This window comes from Fusarium poae, chromosome 4 (genome assembly GCF_019609905.1).
Source record: "Fusarium poae strain DAOMC 252244 chromosome 4, whole genome shotgun sequence".
NCBI classification, from domain to species: domain Eukaryota; kingdom Fungi; phylum Ascomycota; class Sordariomycetes; order Hypocreales; family Nectriaceae; genus Fusarium; species Fusarium poae.
The window spans coordinates 2666891-2690378 of record NC_058402.1 but is presented as its reverse complement, the minus strand read 5'-3'; the positions used below and the strand labels follow the sequence as shown (position 1 = coordinate 2690378).

At 48.3% G+C, this 23488-nt stretch overlaps 5 protein-coding genes across 5 annotated transcripts; 1 reads left to right on the top strand and 4 right to left on the bottom strand.

Annotated features, from left to right (window-relative positions):
• Positions 1-103: 103 nt before the first annotated feature.
• Positions 104-1355, bottom strand: FPOAC1_010931 (uncharacterized protein; the record flags this gene model as incomplete). The annotated part of the gene is made up of 2 exons (XM_044855318.1): positions 104-473; positions 523-1355. The coding sequence occupies 2 exons, from the start codon at positions 1353-1355 to the stop codon at positions 104-106; spliced, it is 1203 nt and encodes a 400-aa protein (XP_044702631.1).
• A 1274-nt stretch (positions 1356-2629) lies between these two features.
• Positions 2630-3618, bottom strand: FPOAC1_010930 (uncharacterized protein; the record flags this gene model as incomplete). The annotated part of the gene is made up of 2 exons (XM_044855317.1): positions 2630-2746; positions 3466-3618. The coding sequence occupies 2 exons, from the start codon at positions 3616-3618 to the stop codon at positions 2630-2632; spliced, it is 270 nt and encodes an 89-aa protein (XP_044702630.1).
• A 6304-nt stretch (positions 3619-9922) lies between these two features.
• On the bottom strand, positions 9923-11974 carry FPOAC1_010929 (uncharacterized protein; the record flags this gene model as incomplete). The annotated part of the gene is made up of 2 exons (XM_044855316.1): positions 9923-11337; positions 11392-11974. The coding sequence occupies 2 exons, from the start codon at positions 11972-11974 to the stop codon at positions 9923-9925; spliced, it is 1998 nt and encodes a 665-aa protein (XP_044702629.1).
• Positions 11975-12806: 832 nt separating this feature from the next.
• Positions 12807-13566, top strand: FPOAC1_010928 (uncharacterized protein; the record flags this gene model as incomplete). The annotated part of the gene is made up of 2 exons (XM_044855315.1): positions 12807-12860; positions 12910-13566. The coding sequence occupies 2 exons, from the start codon at positions 12807-12809 to the stop codon at positions 13564-13566; spliced, it is 711 nt and encodes a 236-aa protein (XP_044702628.1).
• Positions 13567-13810: 244 nt separating this feature from the next.
• FPOAC1_010927 (uncharacterized protein) lies at positions 13811-15891 on the bottom strand (the record flags this gene model as incomplete). Its single annotated transcript, XM_044855314.1, has 6 exons — positions 13811-13921; positions 13971-14978; positions 15026-15240; positions 15374-15402; positions 15451-15615; positions 15671-15891. 6 exons carry the CDS (start codon positions 15889-15891, stop codon positions 13811-13813), a joined length of 1749 nt encoding a protein of 582 aa, XP_044702627.1.
• Positions 15892-23488: the final 7597 nt, after the last annotated feature.

Sequence of the window (23488 nt, the reverse complement as noted above, 5' to 3'; positions counted from 1 at the left end):
AGTCAGAAATTTTCACCACAAGACAGCATCAATTGGGGCTCGGGAAGTTATGGGACGAAGCTGCGTCCTTCCTTATCGCCATGGATCGATTTATTCGGCAAACTCACTTTGATCGTATCGGTCCCAACTGGGTACCGGGAATTTTGGGCGCGTTGAAGGTAAAGGCTGTTCGTGGGAGCTGCGCATCAACGCCCCTTGGCTTTGTTTCCTGGTGCTTTGCACTCAAGGGTCCGGCCACAACGCCCAAACCTGTCTCCACAAGGGCCTGTCCACGGGAACCAGCACTCGATCCAAGCAAAGGGATCTCCTTGCGGGCCTGGAAGTTACGGGGGCTTCGACCGCGTACGACAATAGGCGCAGTTGTCGATTCCGTAAGGACAGTCTTATTACCGTTGGCCAGTGTTCCTACCACCTTAAGATGCAGCACAAAATGCTGTTGGAGTTCCTTTCGGCGGCCATTGTTTGCAGTTGCACTATAACCGTATCAGCAGGTTCAAAAAGCCAGTCAGCCGAAACACTTACATCCTAAACTGCAGTCGACGCCATCCAATGGGGTAAACAGCATACTCGCCGTCAGATTCTGACCCATCATCTTGAAAAGGAATCAGGGGGAGGGATTGTGGCTCCTGGTCAGGACTTTGGTTTGTCTCTGGGGAGTTTGGTGGGGGAGTCTTCCACGGAATGACGATCAATCGAACTGGATTGCCATCAACCGACTCAATAGCTGAGATGGTAACCTCCATGTTGCTGACTGCAACCGTCTCGCCTGATTCAGTGATGACAGAAAGTTGCCCGCGTGGAGTGACAAGCGTTCCGCTGATCTGGAAGAGATTCCTGCGGTAGCAAGTCAACTCAGGCTGCCGGAGTGAGCCATCTGATGTGTTTGCAGGCATCTCTGAGAGGAAGAACATTCCATGGAGCTGCGCTGATAGTTCGAGTTGCTGCATGCGACCTTGTGAATCGACAATTGTGTGTTTGTCCTGAGTTCTTTTGAAGGCCAGCAGTTTGTGTTCGTGGCTAGCAGACATCTTAGAGCTGTCGTCGCGAAGGTCCTGGACTATTTCCTGGTAGGCAGGCGGCTCTGCCTCGGAAAAAGATCTCTTCAAGGTTGGATAGCCGTGATGGGAAACCATTTCTGGGTGAGCAGGTCTGTCGTATGCTTCTTGATCGTCCTGGGGGTACCGGCTGTAGGAGTAAGAAGGCTGTTCCATTTCGTTATGATTACTGCCGGTTCGTCCTGGAACAGGCGATGAAGTTGAGGGCATAGGATCCGCCACTCGCCCCGGCATGTGTACTGAGCCTCCATAACTTGACCACAGGCTCGAGTGTCCTGGGTGTCCTCTTAAGTCTGCCATAGTGGCCGGGTATGCCGCTGCGGTTGTCATGAGAGCATAACCTATCCAAACACTTGTCTACTCAACCAGACGGAGCTGTCTGGTTTGACCCGTCACTATTAACGCGGTCCTGGGAACATAAACCTCGGAACAAACCAAGCCAAGGAGCAAGAGTATCGAGACAAAGAACCACGCAAGAGGTGTTTGGCGCAAGTTGAGGTGGGAGCGAAGGGAAAACACGATGCGATACCCAAGGCACAGGGGGAGTGATATCCAAAGTTGAAGGTGCAGTGTGTACTTGTATATGGAAATGGATGGCGGCCAGAGGAACGGCAGATGATGGAGGGGAGTGTTCAGTCCAACACCCGGCACTGTCTCCAGGGTGGAGACCAGGTCTGACGGGGGGATGTTTCGAGGTCCAGGCACAGGGACTTGGGTCAGTGCTGTTAACAAGACCTGGCTTGTATTGACTCCGGAGAGAGTTCTGATCAGGAGCTCACCCAGGAAGGACCGGTCATGAATGTCAGTGGACTAGGAGACCACTTCAGCGCATGCGGCCGTTCTTGGAAGGAGGACGGGAGTGGAGGGGCGGATCTGAGAAACAAATACAGCCTGTTGTAATATTGAAGGCTGATTTTGTGCAAATACTTTGACAACACTAGGTGTGCCTGGACTTCTTCATTCAGAGCGATAGTCCGTGGCACAATATAATAGCGATGAATAAGGCTTGGCCATAAAGAACGTGCGTGGTCAAAGACGAGCTTCGTTAAACGCTATTTCGGGGATAGAGGCAAGTCTGATAACGTACATCGTACATGTATCGATGGAGCGTATAATGAAACTAGAACGAAGCTATGCTATGCCCCAAACGCTGTTTGATATGGAGAGGGTTCAAAGGGAACCGCAAACTGCCGGGTACTGGCAGGTTAGCAGAAGTTGAATACATGGCAGCGGGTTTTGGGAAAAAGAGAACCAGGGCCTTGACGCGAGGGTAAGAGAAGACATCCCAGACACGCCCCAGCACGTAGTCCCTTGCCATGCCATCCCCTCGTCAGCGTCTACCGAGGGGTTCGAGAATATCCCTGCTAAACAAGCCAGCGTTAAGAGAAGGCTATGTACTGTTGACAAGTCATGACGCTAGAGTATGGATAAGAACATGGCATGTGCAGTGCCAGTCCCACGTACTAGCTACCCCATCCCTGCTGGTTGGGAAGAGATAGACAGAAACTGACGACGAAATGGGTCGAGCGGGGACACGGGGACTATCTCTGAGGGCCCGGCAACCCCCTCCCTCCTCAATCAAGCTGGCCTAATGATGGCCAATCCTGAGCCCTGATGTCTGACCGGGGCATGTTGATTCTGAGAGAAGAATCCTCCGTGTAGTGTAGTGAAGGTTGCCGGCCCGCAAATTTCTAGAAAGCCGTTGGACAGAGTTCACAATGGGGCAAGTTACAAGAGCAGGGAGGTAAGGAAACAGAAGAAAACTCAGGTTTGAAGAGTTTTGCTACTGACCAGGGTTCGTTCGCCTACCGATGTAAAAGAGACATCCACCTAGAAACACCATAATCATGTTGTGATTATGATATGTTGCACGCTGATAGAGCATTGAAACAGGACAATCAATATCAGGCAAAAATGACAGAGATGCCTGCAATCCATCCATCATTTACTCGGTGAACAGTGATATGGACGCCCGGCCACAAGCCGGAGCACGTATGAATTCGAGCGTGATCCGTTTTGGGATCGACTCGGGAGATGAAAGAATGGAGTACCTTCTTGGTCTGGCAGAGGAGACAGCTTAGCTTATGCTTACTCAAACCTTTTTAGCGGAGGCTGACGGAGAAGGTGGAGTGAACGGCGCGGCCCCGGCACAATCATTGAGCTCTTCATTCGCAGTAGTGTCGTTAATTAGCAGGGGCGGGCGCGCTACTTGCATATTGTGGCATTGGGAAAAGCAGTAATATAATTAGTATGCACGCACGTATGTACAGTACATACATACAACATACAGTATCGACAGCCCTGTAGTAATGACAGCAGCAACCTGGAGAAGATAGCGCGAACCACAGGCCAATGGTCTAACCCAGGAGGTCCATTCAGTGGCCTGTATCCTGGAGCGTATAGTATGTACCAGGTAGACCATCTGGGGCGAGGCGGCCAACATCTGGCTTGGATATGCTTGCGCCGCATAATGGAATTGAATTTGGCCGAATGTGCGGAGAAGCTTGCTCCAGTATGCAAACTTAGTGTTTGAATGAGATTCAGGACTGTAGTTAGCATACATACGGATAGTGAGCGTTTGTTCCAGGCTCAGAACAAGATTGTGGCTACGTAGGTATGTCGAGCCATGTGGCTTTACCTAGGTCGGGCTACCTACTATTATCCCATCTCCCTGGATTCCGTGATCCTTGTTGGTAAGACAAAAAAAAACGTGCGTGTTGTAGATGACGATGTTGAACAAAATGAATACCTACAATGACGAGGATTACAGAACATTGCAGAGAGCATTTCAATCATTGTCACGACTCAGAAATTGCCACCTATGTCCAATAGTCTAGGCAAGTTTCCTGGGGCTCATCTCGTGGAGATGGGGAAGAATGCGTATGGTTCGAAATGTCCGCCCATTTGGAGATGGCTTCGAAGACGCGCCGTTGCATCAATGTCTCGCGTTATCGTTGGCTGGTTTGTTGGTGGAGAAAAGAATACTGGGATGAACAAGGGCCAGGTATGTAATGGGAAAGATGAGACAAGGGAAAAAGGGAAAAGGGCATGCTGGGTGGGGTCAATCTATGGCTCTTGCTTTCTGTTCTGGACGAAGCAAGGAGACGTGCGAGGGGAAGGCACGACCAGGGTATGCACCACTAATAAGCAAGATTGATGCACTAAAGACGCAAAATGCCAGAAGCGAGCCTAGAAAAGACAAGAGCGGACGGGGCCGTGCTCTTTCCCAACGGCCGCCCTCAACGGCTATCCCCACAGTACGAGCACAGTAAGGGTCTCTATCTCAGACACTGGCCATACCATCTGCCAGCCTCTCTTCCAACTCACATCGCTCGATCAACGGCCTACGTACCTATCTAGGCCTGCAGACTTCTACTGCAAGTACGGTATCTTTCCAACTTACGATGCAGTACGTCCACCTCCTCCAGGTTTCGTACGCATGCATGCATACAAGAGCATAATACAGAAACCGAGTCAGTTGCGGGTGTGGCATCCTCATCGCGTGTTATTGTCGTCACGATGCCACCAGGGGCGGCTACGACACCCATGAGCTTCGTTTTCGATGAGATATACATACTATAATACAGGTCTAATAAGTATAGCGGAGCATATGTACTTTTCAAACGTCTAGGCCGTGTCGAAGCGAACAACTCAAACCATTCGTCCATCCCCAGGCTATCCATGGATTACATACTGTTGAAGACGCCAGACGTTCGCCTTGGTTTTTCCAGCCGTCTCTTCTATTGTCCAACTACGGAAGAGGAGACGAGATAGAACCGAGTCACGACCAAGCAAAGGGCAGCAAGCCTGGAATGACCAATACGTACAAGTACAAGCATCTAGACTATGGTCCAGGATTCGAAATCACGAACAGAACAAGGGCCGCTTGTTGACAATTGGGGTTCGCTTCCATGATTTGAGAGCTCTTCAACAGACAAGGATAACCATATCTCCATAGCGTGCGTAGGAGATAGAGCACGTTCACTGCACGTCCACATCGACAACGTCTAAATCCGCACAGACTGGAGTGCATCCGCATTTATTGCTCTGGCATGCAGCTCGTCACTCTCACATGCCTTGTGGAGGATTGTTTCCCGTACTCGATCGGAGATGGAAATGGACAGTCACCTCTTTTGCTTATTCGCTGAGCGTCTGCATTCGTTCGACTAGTGGCCCTTCCGTACTGCAGTCCGATATATCCAACCTTGACAATGACCGCTGTGTATTATTGTTGAAGGTTGCCATAACAAGGCTGTCAAGCTCGCGTGCCCTGTCTGGATACATAGCAATAATAGTACCCCAAGCCCAGCTTGAACAGGGCAACGGCTTTCACCGGTGAACTGTTCCTCCTGAGACACACGCCCAGACGCCATCTCAATGGTAGCAGCTCGTCTCCAAGTTCCCTGCCCTGTCGCCAGTCAGTCGATGTAACCATCCCAGACGGCCACGGCGATTTTTAAGATCTGGCAGCCCATTGCATCTGTCGGCTTGCGAGCACGTTGAGCGGGTGGCAGATAGCTCCGTCTAAAGTGCCTACCTTTCAAGACACTTGTTCATTCCTCAGGTTGTAATTTACACCAGGGAACTGTCGTGATGGTCAAAGCATTGTTGGAATGACCTTTCCTAGATCATTAGATAACAAACAATCTCCTGAGCTACGGAGTATTGTACAAACATACTCTGGACAAGCGGCGATTCCGGATTCAAGCAATTTCAACGCTCAAGCCATGGCAAATAACGACCTCTACGCGAAATGTAAGGCCATATGCAGGATCTTCGAACAAAGGGGCCGATACTACGAATTGGGAGACTATTATGGCAATGTGGAGAAGCCTCTGCCCGAAATTGTGTTTCGCACATCCTTGGTCTTAACAGACGGGTATTAAGATACTATCAGTATGCTTTAGTAGAAGTCGAATTGTCAAGCGATCCATCAATCGCTTGATTGGTCACTTGGCAGGGTCGCTAAAACGGTGCTGCATGTGCATGCGTCAAGATGCAGTAAAGTACATCGACTGCATCCATGCGCCAACGCCAGAATCATCATCTGGGTACCCGCCCATAGCTTGTGTCACGACGCCAAAGTCGAGGACTTTTCCGCATGTCGTCGTCCCCCCGAATATCGCGCAATAGAAGCAAAATGAACAGCACGTACTGTCAGAATGTTCCAAAACGTGACCATTATGGGACGGGACTGACGGGCACAGGTAACGGGTTTCCTCAAACGCATCGTAAGCGCACACGTTGCAATGCGCCAGCAGATCGCGGCAGTTGAACACCCACAGCGTCATGAGCTCAGAGAGCTGAGTCGATTGGCTTCCCCTGCTGGTATTCGGTTTTAGCGTTGTTCATGATGGCTGCCGATGGGTCCCGCCCCCTGCTGTCTCAAAGACAAAGGTCCACATCTCTCCGGGTTTAGGGGTCAAGGAAGCAATTGGCGTGGTTTGGGCCCTGCTTCTCCGGTCGGTAGTCCCTTTCGGGATACTGATCGTCTTGCAGCAACCTGACTGGGAGACACTTGGCTCACTTTGGGTAATAACTCAATATTCCTTGACCTAGTTGCGTTGTTGAATTGTATGTACGGATACATACAAACGCCGATCGAAAACCGGCTCTTGATCACGTTTGTTTGAATACGGAAAGCGATTCATCTCGGAACCATGTAATCGATGCACATCGACCGATGGAGCATCGTGCCCCTGAATCGACCGAATTATACGAGTCAATGCGCATAAAGTTGATAAAAGTCGGCGAGATGAGTTTGCAGTACGGATAGCTGTTGTTCTGACTTGAGTTCAGCCTTGTCCCTGGGAACAGATGGTCGTTGCTTGCCAATCCCTGACTTACACGGATTCCCAGTCAAGTCACGATTTCTCATTTCCGAATATAGTCCGAACAACAGAATGGCAATATTGATTTATACTGTCAGAGCAACTACATAGGAAAATCTCGAGGTTTGCCATTGGCGCAAGATCTTGCGGTAAAGAGCTGTTTTCTGCTTACAGCAAACCAGGATCCGAGCGTCTGAAGGAACGAGAAACAATTAGGCAATGAAACGAAACATTATGTGCATAGATAGGTAAGGTTGGCAGTCCCCCCCCCAGCTACCGATCGTCACCTCTCTCAACCCAACAAGACTAGGCTCCCACATCCTTGAACGATTAAGTCCGCGACTCTAACTGCCTACAGTACCATACTTCCTTACTGTCGGACTTCTCAAGTAATACTTACGAGTTGTTCAATTACATACCTATGCGGACGTTCCGTGGGGCGGGTATATACGTCCAGGCCTTATCAACATCAGGCCATTTGGACCAAACGCTTGGATCAAAACGCTGCTTCTACTGATACAAACGCACGCTAGTTTATCATCATTTCCCTTTACTATGTACAACGGGTTTCGAGAGAAAGGGATCCCCGCTGCGCCTGGCCCACAAACTTGCCAACTGTTTGTGCCACAAAACTATTTGTGTTTCAAGCGTAATACGTCTAAATACGAAAATACTTTAGAGGGGACAGTCCTTGGTTCGTATACCGGGCGTACCTGCATCGGTCACTCTACCTACTCGGCAAGTTAACGTGGTATCGTGAGCTCAGCCCTACCGTTCTTAGGTCAAGGCACATCTGTTTCATGGTGCAGTTGCGGCTCCTTACTTGCAAGATCCGGTAGCATTGAAGCAGTGTGCCGCGGATGATCAACGCGACGTGTTCAGTAAGCATAGTAAATTCCCCGGCAGCCAGTCCAAGGCCGTGACCTGATTTCAGTCGAGCATACGCCGGTCCACTGCAGCAATAGTCAGTCATCCAGCTGGGCGAGAAACTAAGGGCGTGGGTGAGAGCGCCCACACAAAGCGTTTAATTGCGTTGCGACAAGGACACAGAGTGGCATCCGCGCATGCCGCACACGTCTTGAAAGGGTTCGACCCTACAGTACATACAGACAACAAAAACAAGGGTATGAAAAATTATGAGCTATGTACCAAGCCAGCCTGTCCTGGCAGCCCTGGATACATACTAGTTACGTATGTAGATGCAACTTTGCTCTCACATTTAGGCTCCACCACGTCCAGGGACATTACTCCCTTAGGGACTAGATGAGGATCAGCTCTTCCCCAGAACCAAAACCCAGGAGCGAGATTGCTGGATATTGCGTTTTCTTTTGATTGCTTAGTAGTTATTTCCCAAGCAAAACTTGAAGATATGAAACATTATGTTCCCTTCTTGAGACGGTTTACTTGGCCGGAACCGAAATACCCGTCCGGAGCAACCTTAATAGTAGCGCCCGCGTTCTGCAACTGTCGGCCCAGACCATTCACCAATGGTGAAGGCTCTCACTGCTGGCTAGACATTATATAGTGCCCGTGTGTATGCATACTCGGGAGCGTGCGCGTGCTCATGCAATGCGAGGCGACGAGATGGTTATGGGCAGAGCACCACCCGCAAGTTGCAGTATGTGCTTGGATCCCTGCTGGGCCATAAAGTTTCGATACAGTGAGCTCAACTCAGCATCAGCGGCATTTCCAACAGTATACGATCCCAGTCTCAACTCAAAGGACGTATCCGATGGCTTTCCTCCAAACATCAATCACAGACCACGTCTGATACTCGTAATTGTATCCCTGCACCTATCTTGTCTATCAACAAGATGGGGCTAGTGCAATACCATGTGAACAACTACCACCAGATCATGTTTGTGCCTTGCCCTCGCGTTAGGTGCAGGACCTTATGTCGTTCGGGGTAGTGCATGCGTGAGATGGTGTGGTTCTGTGTGGCATCAAGCATCAAGCCAATAAATTAACGTTACTAGCCACAGTGCCTTTATTCCGATCCAAGGTCTAGTCTACTTTCTAGGCATAGCTAAGTTCTGTGCTCTGACCTCCGAGGTCCAGGCGTGCAGCTCTGCCTCACCTCTTTTCTTCGTCTTCCCTCCTGCTAGTATTGCAGTCCGAGTTGGTTACGTTTACCTTGACTATCTCATTTTGTCTTTGAGAAGACCAAACCAGCAAGGTCTACCTACCTACATAGTACATATGGCAGGCCTTGAGGCCAGGCTGTCTGCACGAGGGCCCGTATCTTCAAGGGTTACAGTGTCGATCGGCCACCCAGCAGAGGAGGAGAATACGGTATTGGCAAAGTCATACATTGGTCAGCATGTGCCGTCCAACAGAGTGTGTATGGATCACCAAAGGACTTGGAACAAAACAAGTCAGGACGGGGATGCCACTTCCAGACTGGCTAGGATCAGGGTCTTCTGCCGAGTGGTAATCCCGACTGGCGGTCTACTATGTATGTACTCAACATTACTTCTCCATCTCCAAAGAGGTGGAGGAACCTACGCCTACAATCGGTAATTGATAGAGAAGGTTCATGGTTCTCTTTTGATAACCGGAGCATTTTCCACAGGTCTAAATGGGCCCATCCAATTAGGTATACTAGACACACGGTCATGTCCGTTCAAGTGGTGCAGCAGATGGCCAAGTCGGGACAGATTGGAGCATGTAACCTCAATCACCCATCCAACAATTCAACAAACGGGTGTCAATTACCGTAGCGGGGTCTAGCTCTGATGCCGAAGATTCCTTTATGCTAGGCACTGACAGAACCGTTGACAGAGGCACAGGTTTAGCACTAATGTGCCGATTCAGGAGAACGTACAAGTTCTCGTGACAAGACATCCGATACAGGAAAACAGGTTGTCACCGCAGAAGTTGGTTGACATCATCCGGGGATCTTGGTGTGCATGGCAGATCATGTACGTATATGTTCGCTACACATGAAAGGGCTATCTATTATGAAACTGTCTTGAGTATTTACAGCGGAGCCGCACGACGCCGTCTTGTGATCGTGAGACCACTCGAATCCCGTTGTCATCGAATAATCCAATTACCATCCTCGTCATCTGAGTCGCCTTCAACCAGATCCTCCTCGTCATTGAGAGCCATCTGTACGAACCGTCGAACCCATGCCTCCTGTGCTGGATCAAGGCCATTTGCCTGCTGAAGTTGATGTAGTCGATGGTTTTCCCGCTGATGATTGGCAGCTCCTCCGCCACGAGGTCCTCCGCCTCCCCTTCCAACTGCCGCTCCTCCACCTCCTCTCCCAGCCCCTCCTGCGCCGCGGCCTCGACCCGCAACGCCTCGAGGTGGGCCACGATGCCCTCGGCCAGCTGGGTGCTGTGGTGCGTCGGGAGCAGCTGGAGGGATAGCTCTACGAGCGTCTCGAGCTTGATTGTCGACAAGTCGAATCACAAGAGGCCCCTCGCGGGCAATTTCTATCCCTTGGCCTTGACCTTGGCCGCCAAGCTGTCTGTTATTATCACGAGCGTCAACCTCTTCCTCGCCATCACTATCGTCGGACTCGATGACTTCTGGCAGAAGCTCAATATCATTTAGTGCTGGTGGAGGATCCGCTCCTGCGCCACGGCCACCAATGAACCCCAAGCCGACATCGTCGCCATCGCCACCTTCAAGCTCCCACAGCCGCATATAGCAGGAAGTAACTTTCCCGCCAGCCAGCTGATTGTAATGTTGGTAAGGATTTACAGGATCGAGCCATGAAGAGCATAGGTAGCAGAAGTGAGTGTCGCATCGTGAGCAAATCATGTGGTTGCAGCCATGTGTCTTTTGTGCAGGGGCATTGCATGTTGGGCATGGACTTGTGTGAAGCTGAAGATACTCGAGCGAGGCCTTTTCCTCTTCGCTCACTTCTTCTTTATCACGCCGTGGTGCGCAGCGAACAAATTCTCCGTGCCACGATTGGTGACACTGGCCGCAGAAGGCGAAGCCACAATCTTCGCAGATGGCCAGAAGATCAGCCTTGCTGAACCGGTCTTTGTTCTTCTTCTTCTTAGTTGTGGTGCCAGAATCGTTTTCTGCTTTTTCTTCCTCCTCTTTGCCTGATTCAACATCGGAAGTCTCGGCAAAATCCAAGCCCTCCGGCTTCTTATGGCGTTTTGACCGAGCTGCTCCGTTGCACCACTGCCGCGGGCAGTATATCGTGTTTTTATCAGACTCAAGCTCTGTCTTATACTTGAGCGTAACGTAACGCTTAACCATCTCCTCGGATAGACCAATCTGGAGAAGCTCACTGGGGCTAACAGCAACTTTGCTTTTCTTTGCTTGTTTAGCTGTTGCCCGTTCCTTTGCGCAGTTGGGACTGAGACACCGGACAGTGGACAGGTTGCCCTCGTTGATTGCATCGTTGTAGAAATCCTGCAAACACTGTATGCAGAATATGTGGCCACAGTCCAACATCTTGTGACATTTGGTACCCTTTTTGGGATCTGTGTATTATATCGTCAGCAGGGGCTTAGAAGTGGTTTGTTGATAGTATATACCGAGACAGACGCCACACTCGAATGTTTCCTTTTCAAATGCTGCCTTTTTGGCTTTTATATCGTGATCCAACACAGCGAGTTTATGCTCGGGGTCGACCTGAAGTGTTCCCTCGGGACTGATAGTTCCAAAGACATCCTCGGCGGCGCGTTGGATGTGGTCGATGTAAGTGAACGCAACCATATCACGACCGATCTCATCCCATAAACGTGGCCCATCATCTTGGAGTCTTTTTATTGTTTCCTCGGTTAGCCACTGTGGTGTTGTCGATACCTGAACCTCGGGTGCCGCATCTACAGGGTAGCCCTCTGGCAAACGAACTCTCAACCGCAATGACGGGAGGTACGAGACTTTGAGTGAGTCAACTTCAGGCTGAATATTCTCGGCAGTTTGAGTAGGGGTTGTGAGTCCAGTGTGAGCGGGTGCAGATGCTGCTGGAAAAGTAACAGTAACCGGAGCGGCAGGCTCAACAGGGAGATCTATTTCAAAGGTGAAAGGGTCTCGTGCGTCAAGGCGACGAATCTCGGGATATATGGCCTCAAGGGAGCCAAGCTCCATGAAACGAGGATCATCGCTTTCGTCCATATCTGCTAGGCCTCCATGATCGTAGTCGTAATTCTCTCCTTTGCTTCCTTAACAAGACTCAAACATGAGGTGTCTAGCCTAGGTAGTTTGGTATCAGAAAAGTTGGCCTTCTTAAGCTTTAGGGTATGAAAATAAACATCCTTAAAAGTCTGATTCAAGTGGCATAAACTGACCTAATAATTCCGTCCCTTGTGCTCTCGGCGGACAGTTTTTTCTGATACCGTGAGGGATGCTTCTTTTGGTAGATATGTATGTGCTTTATGTAAAGAGGGGCGAGACGAGGGTTTTTGATGACAAGACAAGTGGGATGGTTATTCCGTAATGACGAGTAAATGCAAAGTTGCCAATATAGATGTGATATTTATTATCTCTTAGTCAGAGAATAAAGAGACGGAGATTTTCTTCTTCTTTCTCTCATCCACACCGGAAAGAAAAAGAGAAGCTAAAAGTTGTTTGACGACGATGACTCTTTTCGGCGTCGTTGAATTTGGTGACTACTTCCTGTGATTTGACAAATAAGTGACAAGGAAGTCCGAGACGCCACTCTATGGATCTTTCTCGGCATTAGCCACAGGCACGGCCACATCTACTGGCTGCATCGTCATCAACACCAAGAAACGAGCTTAAACTTGGTTGCTTGGCTTTGATCCTTTTTATTTTTATTTTAAATTTTTTATGAACTTGTTGCCTGACACTATTTACTTTCCTTTGTTCAACTACAACAACTGGATCACGCGAGGGCACAGGGTTAATTGTCTACTGGATAATGCAGTCTTTTTCAATCCCTTGAAACCTCCCAAAAACGCACATACACATACTCACACAACCCATCATGGCCGACGATTCTACTCCCCTCGCTTCCCTCTCAGTCACCCATGTCTACTATGTAAGTTACTCTACCCCAGGAAGAAAACTATCTAACACAAATCCCACAGGACCCCGAAGATCACCTCTCGCTCGTATGCGCCTACCTCGCTCTCCTCCCCCAAGCGCTCTGCGTCGTCTATGCTACACTCGTGCTCTTCACCCGCGAGGTCGAAGTTGCCCTCATGTTCCTGGGTCAACTCGCCTGCGAAGTCCTCAACTTTGCTTTGAAGCGTCTCATCAAGGAAGAACGACCGCGTCGTATACATGGCAAAGGCTATGGCATGCCCAGCTCCCACGCCCAGTTTGTTGCTTTCTGGAGCGTCTCCCTTGCGCTGTTCCTGCTCGTGCGTCACAAGCCTCCTCGAGTGCTAAAGGGCCGTGCAGGGAGCGGTGTGCACCGACCATGGAGTGTCGTCGAAAGGGTGGCAATGAGTGTGGCTGGCATGGCCATTGCGGCGGCGACGGCATGGAGTAGGGTATATCTCAACTATCACACCCCAAAGCAGGTCGTTATAGGTTGTGCCGCTGGCGCTGTGAGTGCAACCGGGTGGTTTATCATCGTTGCTATTGTGCGGCAGACGGGCTGGTTGGGTTGGGCCCTGGAGACGCCTTTGGCAAGAGTCTTTCGAGTTCGTGATTTGGTAGTGGAAGAGGACATGTGTCAGGCGGGCTGGGAAAAATGGGAGGAGCGAAGAGTCGCTTCTCAAACTACCAAAAACAGATAGAGAGAAAACTACAGAGGCATCTACGCCAGAGATCATGAAATGACTATCCAGTGCAGTAAGCCGCAAGTCCCACAGACCATGCCATTGTACGATTTATATCACATTCATTGAAACTGTTGATGATCTCCGCCCAATCCTCTAAATTATCTATAAAATAAATCTCGACGCTGGCATAAAAGAAAAGTCCAAATTGTTGGAACACAAAGGGAATCGTTACAAGTGTCAAACCATTCGTGAGAGATCATCATCCTCGCCCTTCGAGGGTCCTACCCATATTTTCCTGAAACTTTTTAAATCCATGGTCCTCTCCCCGTATCTGCTTCAGCTCTTGACCCATGGCGGCTATGTAACCTGCCTAAATCCCCCATGGTTGAGCCTTGCCGGCTATGAGCTCTGGAACTGACTGATGACTTATTGGGCTTGTGCGAGGATGGGCCAGGTGTTGACTCCTGTGGGCTGTACACAGCCGAGCTGAGAGTGGTCTCTGGAGGTGTAGCCATGCCCGCACTCAGGGGGACAGGTGGAAGTTCTTTCTCAGAGAGGTCATTTTCGAAGTTGTCTTGGATCTGATATCTAGTGCCTTCGCCAGGAACATCGACAATAGCGATAGCGAGTGGACTTGTTTTCCTTGGGAAGAATCTCACTGTGCTGTTGGGGCAGTCGAGTTCTTCCACGCGGTTTGTGTCTTGTTTGGGTTCGGACTTGGTAGGGCTCATGTCACCACCAATATTGGAGAGTCGCAGGCCAATCTGCACCGTTGCAGTGGAGAGTGCTGAAGCACCACTGGATCGGAGTCTCCTATCAGGTAGACGAAGGGCTGGTGGTGCGAGAAGATCGGCTAAAGATGGGGGTTCAGGCGCTGCTTTAAGTGTTGGACCCTTGTAGAACGTTGTTGGTAACAGGATGGGTGATTTGGGTGGCTCGGGTTTAGGGAAGATGCTGTACATGCTTCGCTTGAAGTTCTTAATAGACTCCTTCGACGATGTTCGTACAGGTTTTGGCGCCGTCGGTAGATCACCCGAGTTGCGCATGCTTCCCAAGCGTAGGGGCTTCAAGCCACCTTTGAGGAAGTCCTTGCGTGCGCCAAATACCTTGTCTTCCACCCTGTCGTTCATCATCAGGTCTTCCCTGCTGTTGGACTTATGGACCATTCCGGGCATTGCTGAGAGAGGTGTTGCGGGTTCTTGATCCTGGTCATCAGTCCATTTCTTGAAACTTCGAGATGCCTCGATGTCGTCATCCAAGCATCCAGTCGGAGATTTACTCGATCGAAGGAAAAGATACAAGCAGCCAAGCAGAAATCCCGACATGTTCATCACAACTGTTCCGATAATGGATAGTTGCATTGAGGCATCTCCAGCTGCTCCCGGGTCATGGAACGCTGTATTGTAAAAGAAAGTTATTTGCAGAGTCTGGTTGCGATTAGTTTTTGTTATTCATCGAATAGTGGTGTACTTACGTAGGAAATAACAGCGATGATCATGTAATAGACCATACGAGATGCCTCATCCCTTTCAGTGACATCCATCCTGGCTCCGGTATGAAGTTTGAAGCAAATTATACCGCACTCGACTATGACAAGGATGATGATAGTGAGCAAAGATCCGAAGATTCCGGTGTCATATCGATGAAGGAAAGACACTAGGCTTGCAAAGCAAAATTCTGATGGGCGAACTGCAAACGTGATTGAGAACACTATGAGCAAAAGGGTACCAATGAATGCGAGACAGGCCACGGTGTTGAATCGCCCACGGAAAGGGAACATGTTTGGTTTCGTGACGCGGATGGTCAGCTCCAGCCCAAATACCAGCTGGATAAATGGAGCAATAAAGAAAGCTGCAGAAGTGTTAGTAGAGTCAAGTATATGGCCTCAAATAAACCGACTTGCCTGGAAGCATCATTTGTGAGACCATGGCACACTCGAGGATCATGAGTGATTCGAGTCCCTTGGCTTGAGCAGTAGCATACACAATTCCCTGAGTTACGATGCCGATAGATAGGACGAAAGGGTAAATGTCTCGTCCCTGGACAAGTCGGAACCAAGAAGACCTGGAAGACGAATTGTAAGAAGGTGTCTATAGAATGGAGGAAAGGAGGAACCTACCTAAAGTCCCACGATTCAGCACGTTTTAGTGTCCTCCACGATCTCAAGAGTATGACGAGAGTAACCGCAAATGCCACCACCAAGTTGAAAACAGCCAGAACGATGATTGAGGTGCGGACCGAGCCAGCTGCAGCAAACTTGAGTTCGTTATCCCATTTTGATGTTGAGTTTGCCTGGAACTGAAAGCCCGTCGAGCCCATGTTTGTGTCGTCGTTGTCCATCTTTAATCTTTGTCGTGTCCAATTCGAGAAGTCTTTTCGAGATTAAGAATAGGCTTGAAGCCTTCACAGTGCCGGCACCGCGTTGATTTTTGAGGTGACTTTTAGTTTCCCATGTCGATATCGATGCCGATGTTAATGTCGTTTAAGAGTATCGACCGAAAAGGGACCCTAATGTCAAAAGGAAAAGAGAGAAAGTAAAAGAGATGAGAAGCAGCCAGATAAGATGTGATAGCAGTCAGAACAGTGCAATCCTTTAAAGCAAGTAAGTACCAGGTCAATTGAAGCAGAGCAGATAAGAGATGATCAAGCAAATACACAGAAAGCACAGAAGGAAAGTGAAAGATATGAGATGGCACCTGGCCTGTGGCAAACGAACGTCAAATCCAAAAAAAAAACGAGAAAAGCAACGGAGATCAGACAAAACACCACCGACTAGGTGGGAGATTCAGAGAGCAGACGATGGAGGCAATATAGGACTTGCCATGTTGAACAAAGGGCAAATCACATCGAGGCTGGGATGGGCATTAAGCTAAGCTTGAGGAACCCTGCAAGACTCAGGAATACCCAAAGAGCAAGGATGAAGCTGCTTCATGACGGAGATTGGTAGCATCGAGGCTTTCGCCCCTGACAGATGGTGGTCGATGCATGGAGGCCAAGCCCAGCGTTTGGGTGGGTTGAGGGCCATGTCCCGCATTAGGGCGAGAAGGGTATTGTTTCACTCGTGTAGATTGGGTTTCCGGGACGGTGATTCTCGATAACACTGACGAACTTTCTGCAACATGATGTGGGACCTGCCAAGAGGAGAGAGTGAGTGTGAACTTTGGGGCTGGGGAGTTTGAAGTCATCATCAGCTGCTATGCTCACTCGCTCGATGACTTTTGGTAATGGTTGCAAATGCAGCCACAACTGAATTTTGAATTGGTCATAGCTGATAATTCACAATTGAGCTTCTACAACGAGACTAATGGATCCAAAAGTTGCCGTCAAAGAAAGAAGAAGAAGAAGAGGAAGAAGGGGGAAAAAAGCGTTGGCTTCAAGAGGCTGAAGCATTGTTGTGACAGAGTCAAGTTTCGTCGTGTTGTAAGAGGCAGGAGTGCTGGTCAAGCAAACAGCGGGTCCATGGTCTATTCCTAGTGGGTGCTAGCGGCCGACCAATAGCATTTAGTAGGTGCAACCTCGCCGCAGACTTCAAACATGGCGAGACAAGGATCTTTAGGCCCTTCAGTATGCGGAATTAGAGGCCAAGATAGCTGCCATTTCCTCTTGGTTTGAGATTCCAATGGCAACTCACACGGATCCTCTTGCTGCCGAAGGCGGGGAGAACGCCCGGCCACGAGGTATGGATACATTGACGTTTCGCAAGGATCACAGCCTGCACCCGGTCACAGATCTGTCAGCACAAAAAAGAGAAGCTAATCAATTATTACATACCTAGGTAGTATATTACAACCCAAGGGTACAGTACTACCTACATACTAACGTTGGAAAGTCACTCGAGAGAGCCTAGAGGGTCCAGGGACGTAGCTTTAGTGCTTCTAGACTATGGAACCAGTTCGTTCTTTGGCTCTTCCCTAGTCCTCTGTTCTCCATTTCGTTGTTTCAACCCTTCTTCCTACCCATATACGGGACACTATGAATAATGAAACTCGAACTTCTCTAAGCGAGGACAAAGATGCCGGGTTCAAGGTCTAAATACCGGGCTCTTGGCATTCTTTTAGTCACTCTAATGCAGCAGTCCTAGATTGACAAGTATTATTATTATCGGCCTCTCTTTGTAAGAACACCGCTGCATCCACCGAAACAATCTTATTCTGGGGAAGAAAACGATTCCAAGCGCATGTTCCACTAGCTCTAAAACGAGTACTGCAGTCCTAGAGGAATCTTGATGCATATGCCACGAGGATTTGGATGTTTGGCCCATAATTTTGACTATTCACAACCAGCATGGTACAGACGACCCTAACTTTGTGTAAATAATTAACGCAGCCGTACTATATCTGCGTATCTTCTCTTCTTTGACCAGGTACATACATACACAAATGCTCAACAAGGTTGACAGGGTTGAGCATTGGCCACTCTGCATTGATACAGTAATGACTAGTCTAACTAGTAGCCAGGCAATGGTCAATTGTTGCTTGCAGGACAAGCAAAGCAACTCAAACCCATCTCTACCGTCCTGAGTCAAGACCATGGTCACAGCTCAGGTGCTTGGTCCACCGCCGAAAGTGATTTCAGATGCAAGGACCCTTTCTTCTTACTTCGTCGTGGGCGCTAGAAAGTGTTCAACGTAGGTTAATCCTACCTGAAGCTGTTTCCTCCTCAAACCTGTTCTCCCAAAGTCGATGCATCAGTTTCGTCCTAGATAAGACTGGGGACGCTATAAGTCAAACATAGTGGCTCTCGGGTATTAAATTAGAAAACCTTAATGGCCGATAGTATTCACGCCTATAGCTCCGAGCATATAGGTGCAATCTCGTCGTGCCTCGAATAAGTATGTACGTACGTCGCCTCGATCTCGGTGCAGTATATCCGTAATGGCTGCTTATAACAAGTGTGTTAGTGATTACGAGGCATGGGTTTGAGATGAAATGTTGTCTTGGCATAGTTAAATGCATTGTTCCAACAACTAACTTCGTTATATATTCTACTGGTTATCCACTTCTGTCAGCACAGGTCGTAACAAGTCTCAACAAATACCATACACACATAGATCAAGTAAATAGAGGGCTTCTTGCAGTGCAATATCTACCATTTGGCTCCCTGAGAGACATGCAACAAATGTTTGACTTCTTGCTCCACCAGTTCATGCCGGTAGTTGTAATTCTGGCCTGCTCACTGACTAAAGACCAGTGCGGATAGGTACAAATAAATGGATATCGCAGATCTACGAGCACCAGCCTTAGACTAGAGGCCTGAGCCAGGAAGCGTCCGTGGGCAGCTCACGAGATGCTGATCATTGCGATATACCGAGATAGTGCTGTTACAAAAGTTCCGACCCATATTCGCAGGAGCTGGTGGTTTTCTCCGATCATGGAGTGATTTGACAACAGAAGAAACCTAAGGCTTGGGGTTCAACCTACTGATTGATTCGTTCAAGTTTATCTTGAAGCCTATTTGATTCCCACTTGTGCCATGTGCATATCCAATTCGTCCCTCGCTATCTAAGATTGTGTCGGATTGGGATAACTCCGATGTGATTGTTACCCTATATGCTGTAGATCGATACGCAATACTGATCAATACCTGGTCTCTCCCGGCTTCGTTAAGTGCCGTTCATACAGAACGTAGCTTGGCATTCCGCATCTGCCATGGTAGCGGTAGTGGTCGGCTAGTTGACGGGATTGTTTCATGCTCATAGGTACCTTGGTATTCATGACACACGGACTGAAGCAAGAGCAGTGCCCAGGCGAGGCACAGACCCAGAGACCCTTCTAAGGCTAGGTATTGTCACATATCGACAGTCATTATGGTCAGTTGTGACTGCGCACTATCACACTGTTCTCCGCCTTTAAAAAGAATAGGAGACAGTTGGATGTTACGCCTGTAGTTGAATTCTCCCTTTCTTGAGATAAATGATAGAAGAGTGGAGTTCAAGACTGAAACAGATCAACTTACTCAAAGTACCAATCGCTTCTGTTAGTCAAAAACTCCAGCATACGTACTCGCACGCCCATCGATCTTTGGTAGGCTCAACGCCAAAACACACGTCTCGGAGACATTGAAGCGCCATAATTCAACACTCTTGCGAATCCTTCCTACTAGATCCCTATGATTTATGCACTGGGTAACCAGTCGGATTGTTGGACGTTTGCAATTTTGAAGTTGTTCAATTTGACTTGTCATCCTTATGAGCCTCTCCGTGAGACTATATAACTCATGCTCTTGTTAATTTGATAGATCAGTAATAGGGAATAACAGATACCCATTTCCTACTATATGGCGAATACTATAGAAGAAGTAAAGGATATATCGGCTGAATAACGACTTGGGCACCCAGGTCTAGTCGCTTGGTACTTGGTATAACTGCATTCGATAGAGGCATGTTTGATAATGCAATGAGTAAGATCATAGGGATAACATGCAGTGGTTTTCAGCAGTGAAATATGCAATTATTCGCAATTCGAAGTAGTAATTGACTGCTACGAGTTACATCTATTATGTTGGCAAATACGATATATTGCCGTGGCGTATAGTGTCGCCCAAAGCTCAAACTCTTTGAATGGGCAATTGCTCGTTACAACAACCTCATTACCTCGTCTACTCCTCTAATCATGGCTCATGGCCAATCTTCAGCTCTGACTACTGCAATATATTGAGATCCTGTCGACCATGAAGTATTGTACAATTGAAGCACCTACTTAATCGCGATATCAGTTGTTGTTGTTGTTGGGATTGCCATTTCTGACATCCTGCCTTGTCTTACAAAGACTTTTCTCTTTCCTCCCTTTTAAAACTCCGAACAGAAGCAGATGACTCCTTCCTTTAGTTGCACTTGCTCTTTCTAAGCGTACCTTCCTTGGTAGGTAGATAAGTATCTGGATACCTACGGAATGTCAACTACATGTCCCAGCTTCAACCCCATCGTAGTCCTTTCTCCCCTTACTACTTTTCTGTCTTTTGTTTTCCTATAATCATGACATATCTGGCCTTTAAGCAGCAAATATGCGCGTACACTCATCAAGCACTATCGTCATATGCATTTAAAATAGTTCTCTCGTTCATGGAAGGATCTGCTCTGCTCAAAACTGTCATCCCAATAACAGACTCAGGGGACAGCGAAATATTTCAGATCCCAACTTGCGATGCTGAAGGCAAGTAACCTAAGATCATAGCCAGTCTATTATCAAGTAGATAAACCACTCCAGCTCGTATCATGGAGTTAAGTTTTCTTCAACTTTGAGTCAGGTGAACTTGAGCCTCACGTTCTACAATGCCTATGTGCTTGTCACTTCTTGTACATCGATGGAACATATTTGGAAACACGGGGCTATGTCTTTCCGCCTCTTTTCATTTCGGCCTATGTATTACACTGATGGTTTTTAAAGCATCATTGTGCCTCAAGTCGGACATAATCGAATTCTTAGTTGCACCCAGAGCCACCAACCGAGTCTCATGACAAACCCTGCGGGTATTTTCTATGCCCGTTGAAGTTCGATTCCCCGAAGAACATGATTAGTAAACCCATATCGAAGCAGGTTGTTACAGGTCTCGGGTCATTACCGAGTCTTAGAGAAGATCACAGGATGTAATTGTCCCTAGGTAGATGGTGCTTAGGGCCCATTAGGATGTTGCACTGAAGTAAAGGGATACTATTCATTTGAGACTATGGGCCCAAAATATTTGATTCTATAAACTATGACACACGCATATGATACATGCAAATTCTCAGGTCGAAAGTCCACGCCTTACCGACGCATGTTTCAAGTTTCACAATGAACGATTCAACTTTCTCATCAGGTCATGGCTATTTGTTTGGAAACTTCGCTTACATAAGTTCCAATGACCCGTTTCAAACAAATTTCCTACGAAAGGGAGGATGGTTGTAGGGAAATGGCTGGGAAACGACCTCGTTGTTTGCCGTGACGATCTGTAGATGTTCAACTAATGTAACGAGGCATGCAAGTTGTTTCTTTCTACGAGATGCGCTGCGGTGTATCTTGTCGCATAACGGCGGTTTGCATATAGTCATGGCCAATTCGTTTTATCAACATCTTCAGCATCGTCCCAAACTCCTGCAGGTCGGTGTTTACAAAGCCCAATCCGACCTCCGACAGTGCCTGGCTAGCCGGTTTCGACAACATTATGCACAGTGGTTAAGATACCGAATTACATTGAAGCGGAAGGGAAAGGGCTTGATGTCTGTCCCATCAGATGGCATGTTATCGTCTCATCTCAAGGAAGCAAAGGTTCCTGGTTTCTGAACTGGCAACTGTTGATTCGCCAAGATGCCTAACTCCTGCGTGCATCCAGACTCATCGCAAGCTATGCTCAAGTTAGTATCATGATGCCTTGGAGACGAGGCACTTCAATGATCAGGCGATTTGCATGTGGTCCAAAAATGAAGTTGCCTTGTCCCGATTGCCGATGGCGAAACATACCATTCGAATACGTATACAGATTGGCACATGGATACAAAGGTACCTGGAAGCTTGTTGAGTGTAATAGCAATCGATCGAGACAATCACGAACAAGACTAAAGCTTGTCGAGCTCAGAGATTCCGATGGCACAGCCAAGCGGGAGCTACGGACGCACTCCGACGGGGATAAAGATGGCTACGATATGCGTGCTGTACTCTCTACTCAAAGCAGGTAGCTAGCTAGGTAGGAATGCACGCAGTCGAGGGCGGGTTACGCAATCTAGACCGATCTGATCTGCAGGTAGACTTGGTAAAACGAGACAGATTTATAATGTCACTTGGCATAATGTGGACGTGGTAATCATGGAAAAGTGCATGTGGGCGAATGGCTTTTCTTTGCCATGACACTGTCTATACAATGTGCATCTTGGAAATTAACATGAGATAAAGATAAGCTTCAAACCAAGAGATAAGCCAGGACGTCATTACCTGGTACTAAGTTACATATGAGAGCTTAAGCGGGTCCATCTGGGAGAGCTCCCCGGCTCCCTTGAACAAGCCACTCTGCTGCTACATTAGCATCCACAAAGAGAGGCGGTGGTGGCACCAGAAAACAAGTATCGCAAATGAAGGAACCCGTCAAATAGGGAATGGCGGACGTATTGCTCCGTCAGTACGGGCCACGAGGGGAGAGATCTCGATGTCCAGCATCCCAAGTAGTGGGGGAAACCAATCAATGCTTGCATTTTACTTCCTTTCAGGGAACAAAGCAGTATGCAAATTTACCCACGTTAGCAATACATAGTAGTAGGAGAAATAAAATGGGAGGAGGACAGAAACAATGATCAAAGACTGAGGTCATGGAATCAGTCCTACAGAGGGAAAGTCAACACGTCACCGCCACAAGCCCACTGAAGCTCATAATTCACCCCGCTAACTGTGGCGCTTTTTTTTTATGCTTCACGGGAACTTGACGGATCTGCCTGAGGCTGATCCATTACATTTCCCCAATCAGACTTTCAGTTCATATCAATCAATAATGCTACAATCAAACCAAACCAAACCTGCAAGGGACACAAGGTCGATCTTGTGTCATAAATATGGAATACACAGATCTTACGTATGTTTGCTCTCAGTGCAACGGGGTTACTGAGCTTCCAAATCAGGTACCCCGCGACGCGCAAGGCGCGTTCAAACTTGATACAGCTTTGTCTGTCTGTATTCGTACCCTTTTTTTCTGACCCCCCACCAAACAAAACAAGCCAGGACTCACATCGAGATGACGTCCAAGTGACAAACTGACGTCAGGCAACTTTCTCGAGCAACCATCATTGCTATCTCGCTTCCAACTGGCTCAAGTGAGCCCGAATATACTGGGGTGTAATCCCCCTATCATCCAACTCCGGAGTAGTAGGTAAAGCATTGTATGTAGGACTTGTCTGCAGCATGTTAGTCTATGACGACATATCAATTCTTCACATGATAACCTTTCTGCACTGGTCAGAGACGGCAATCCACCA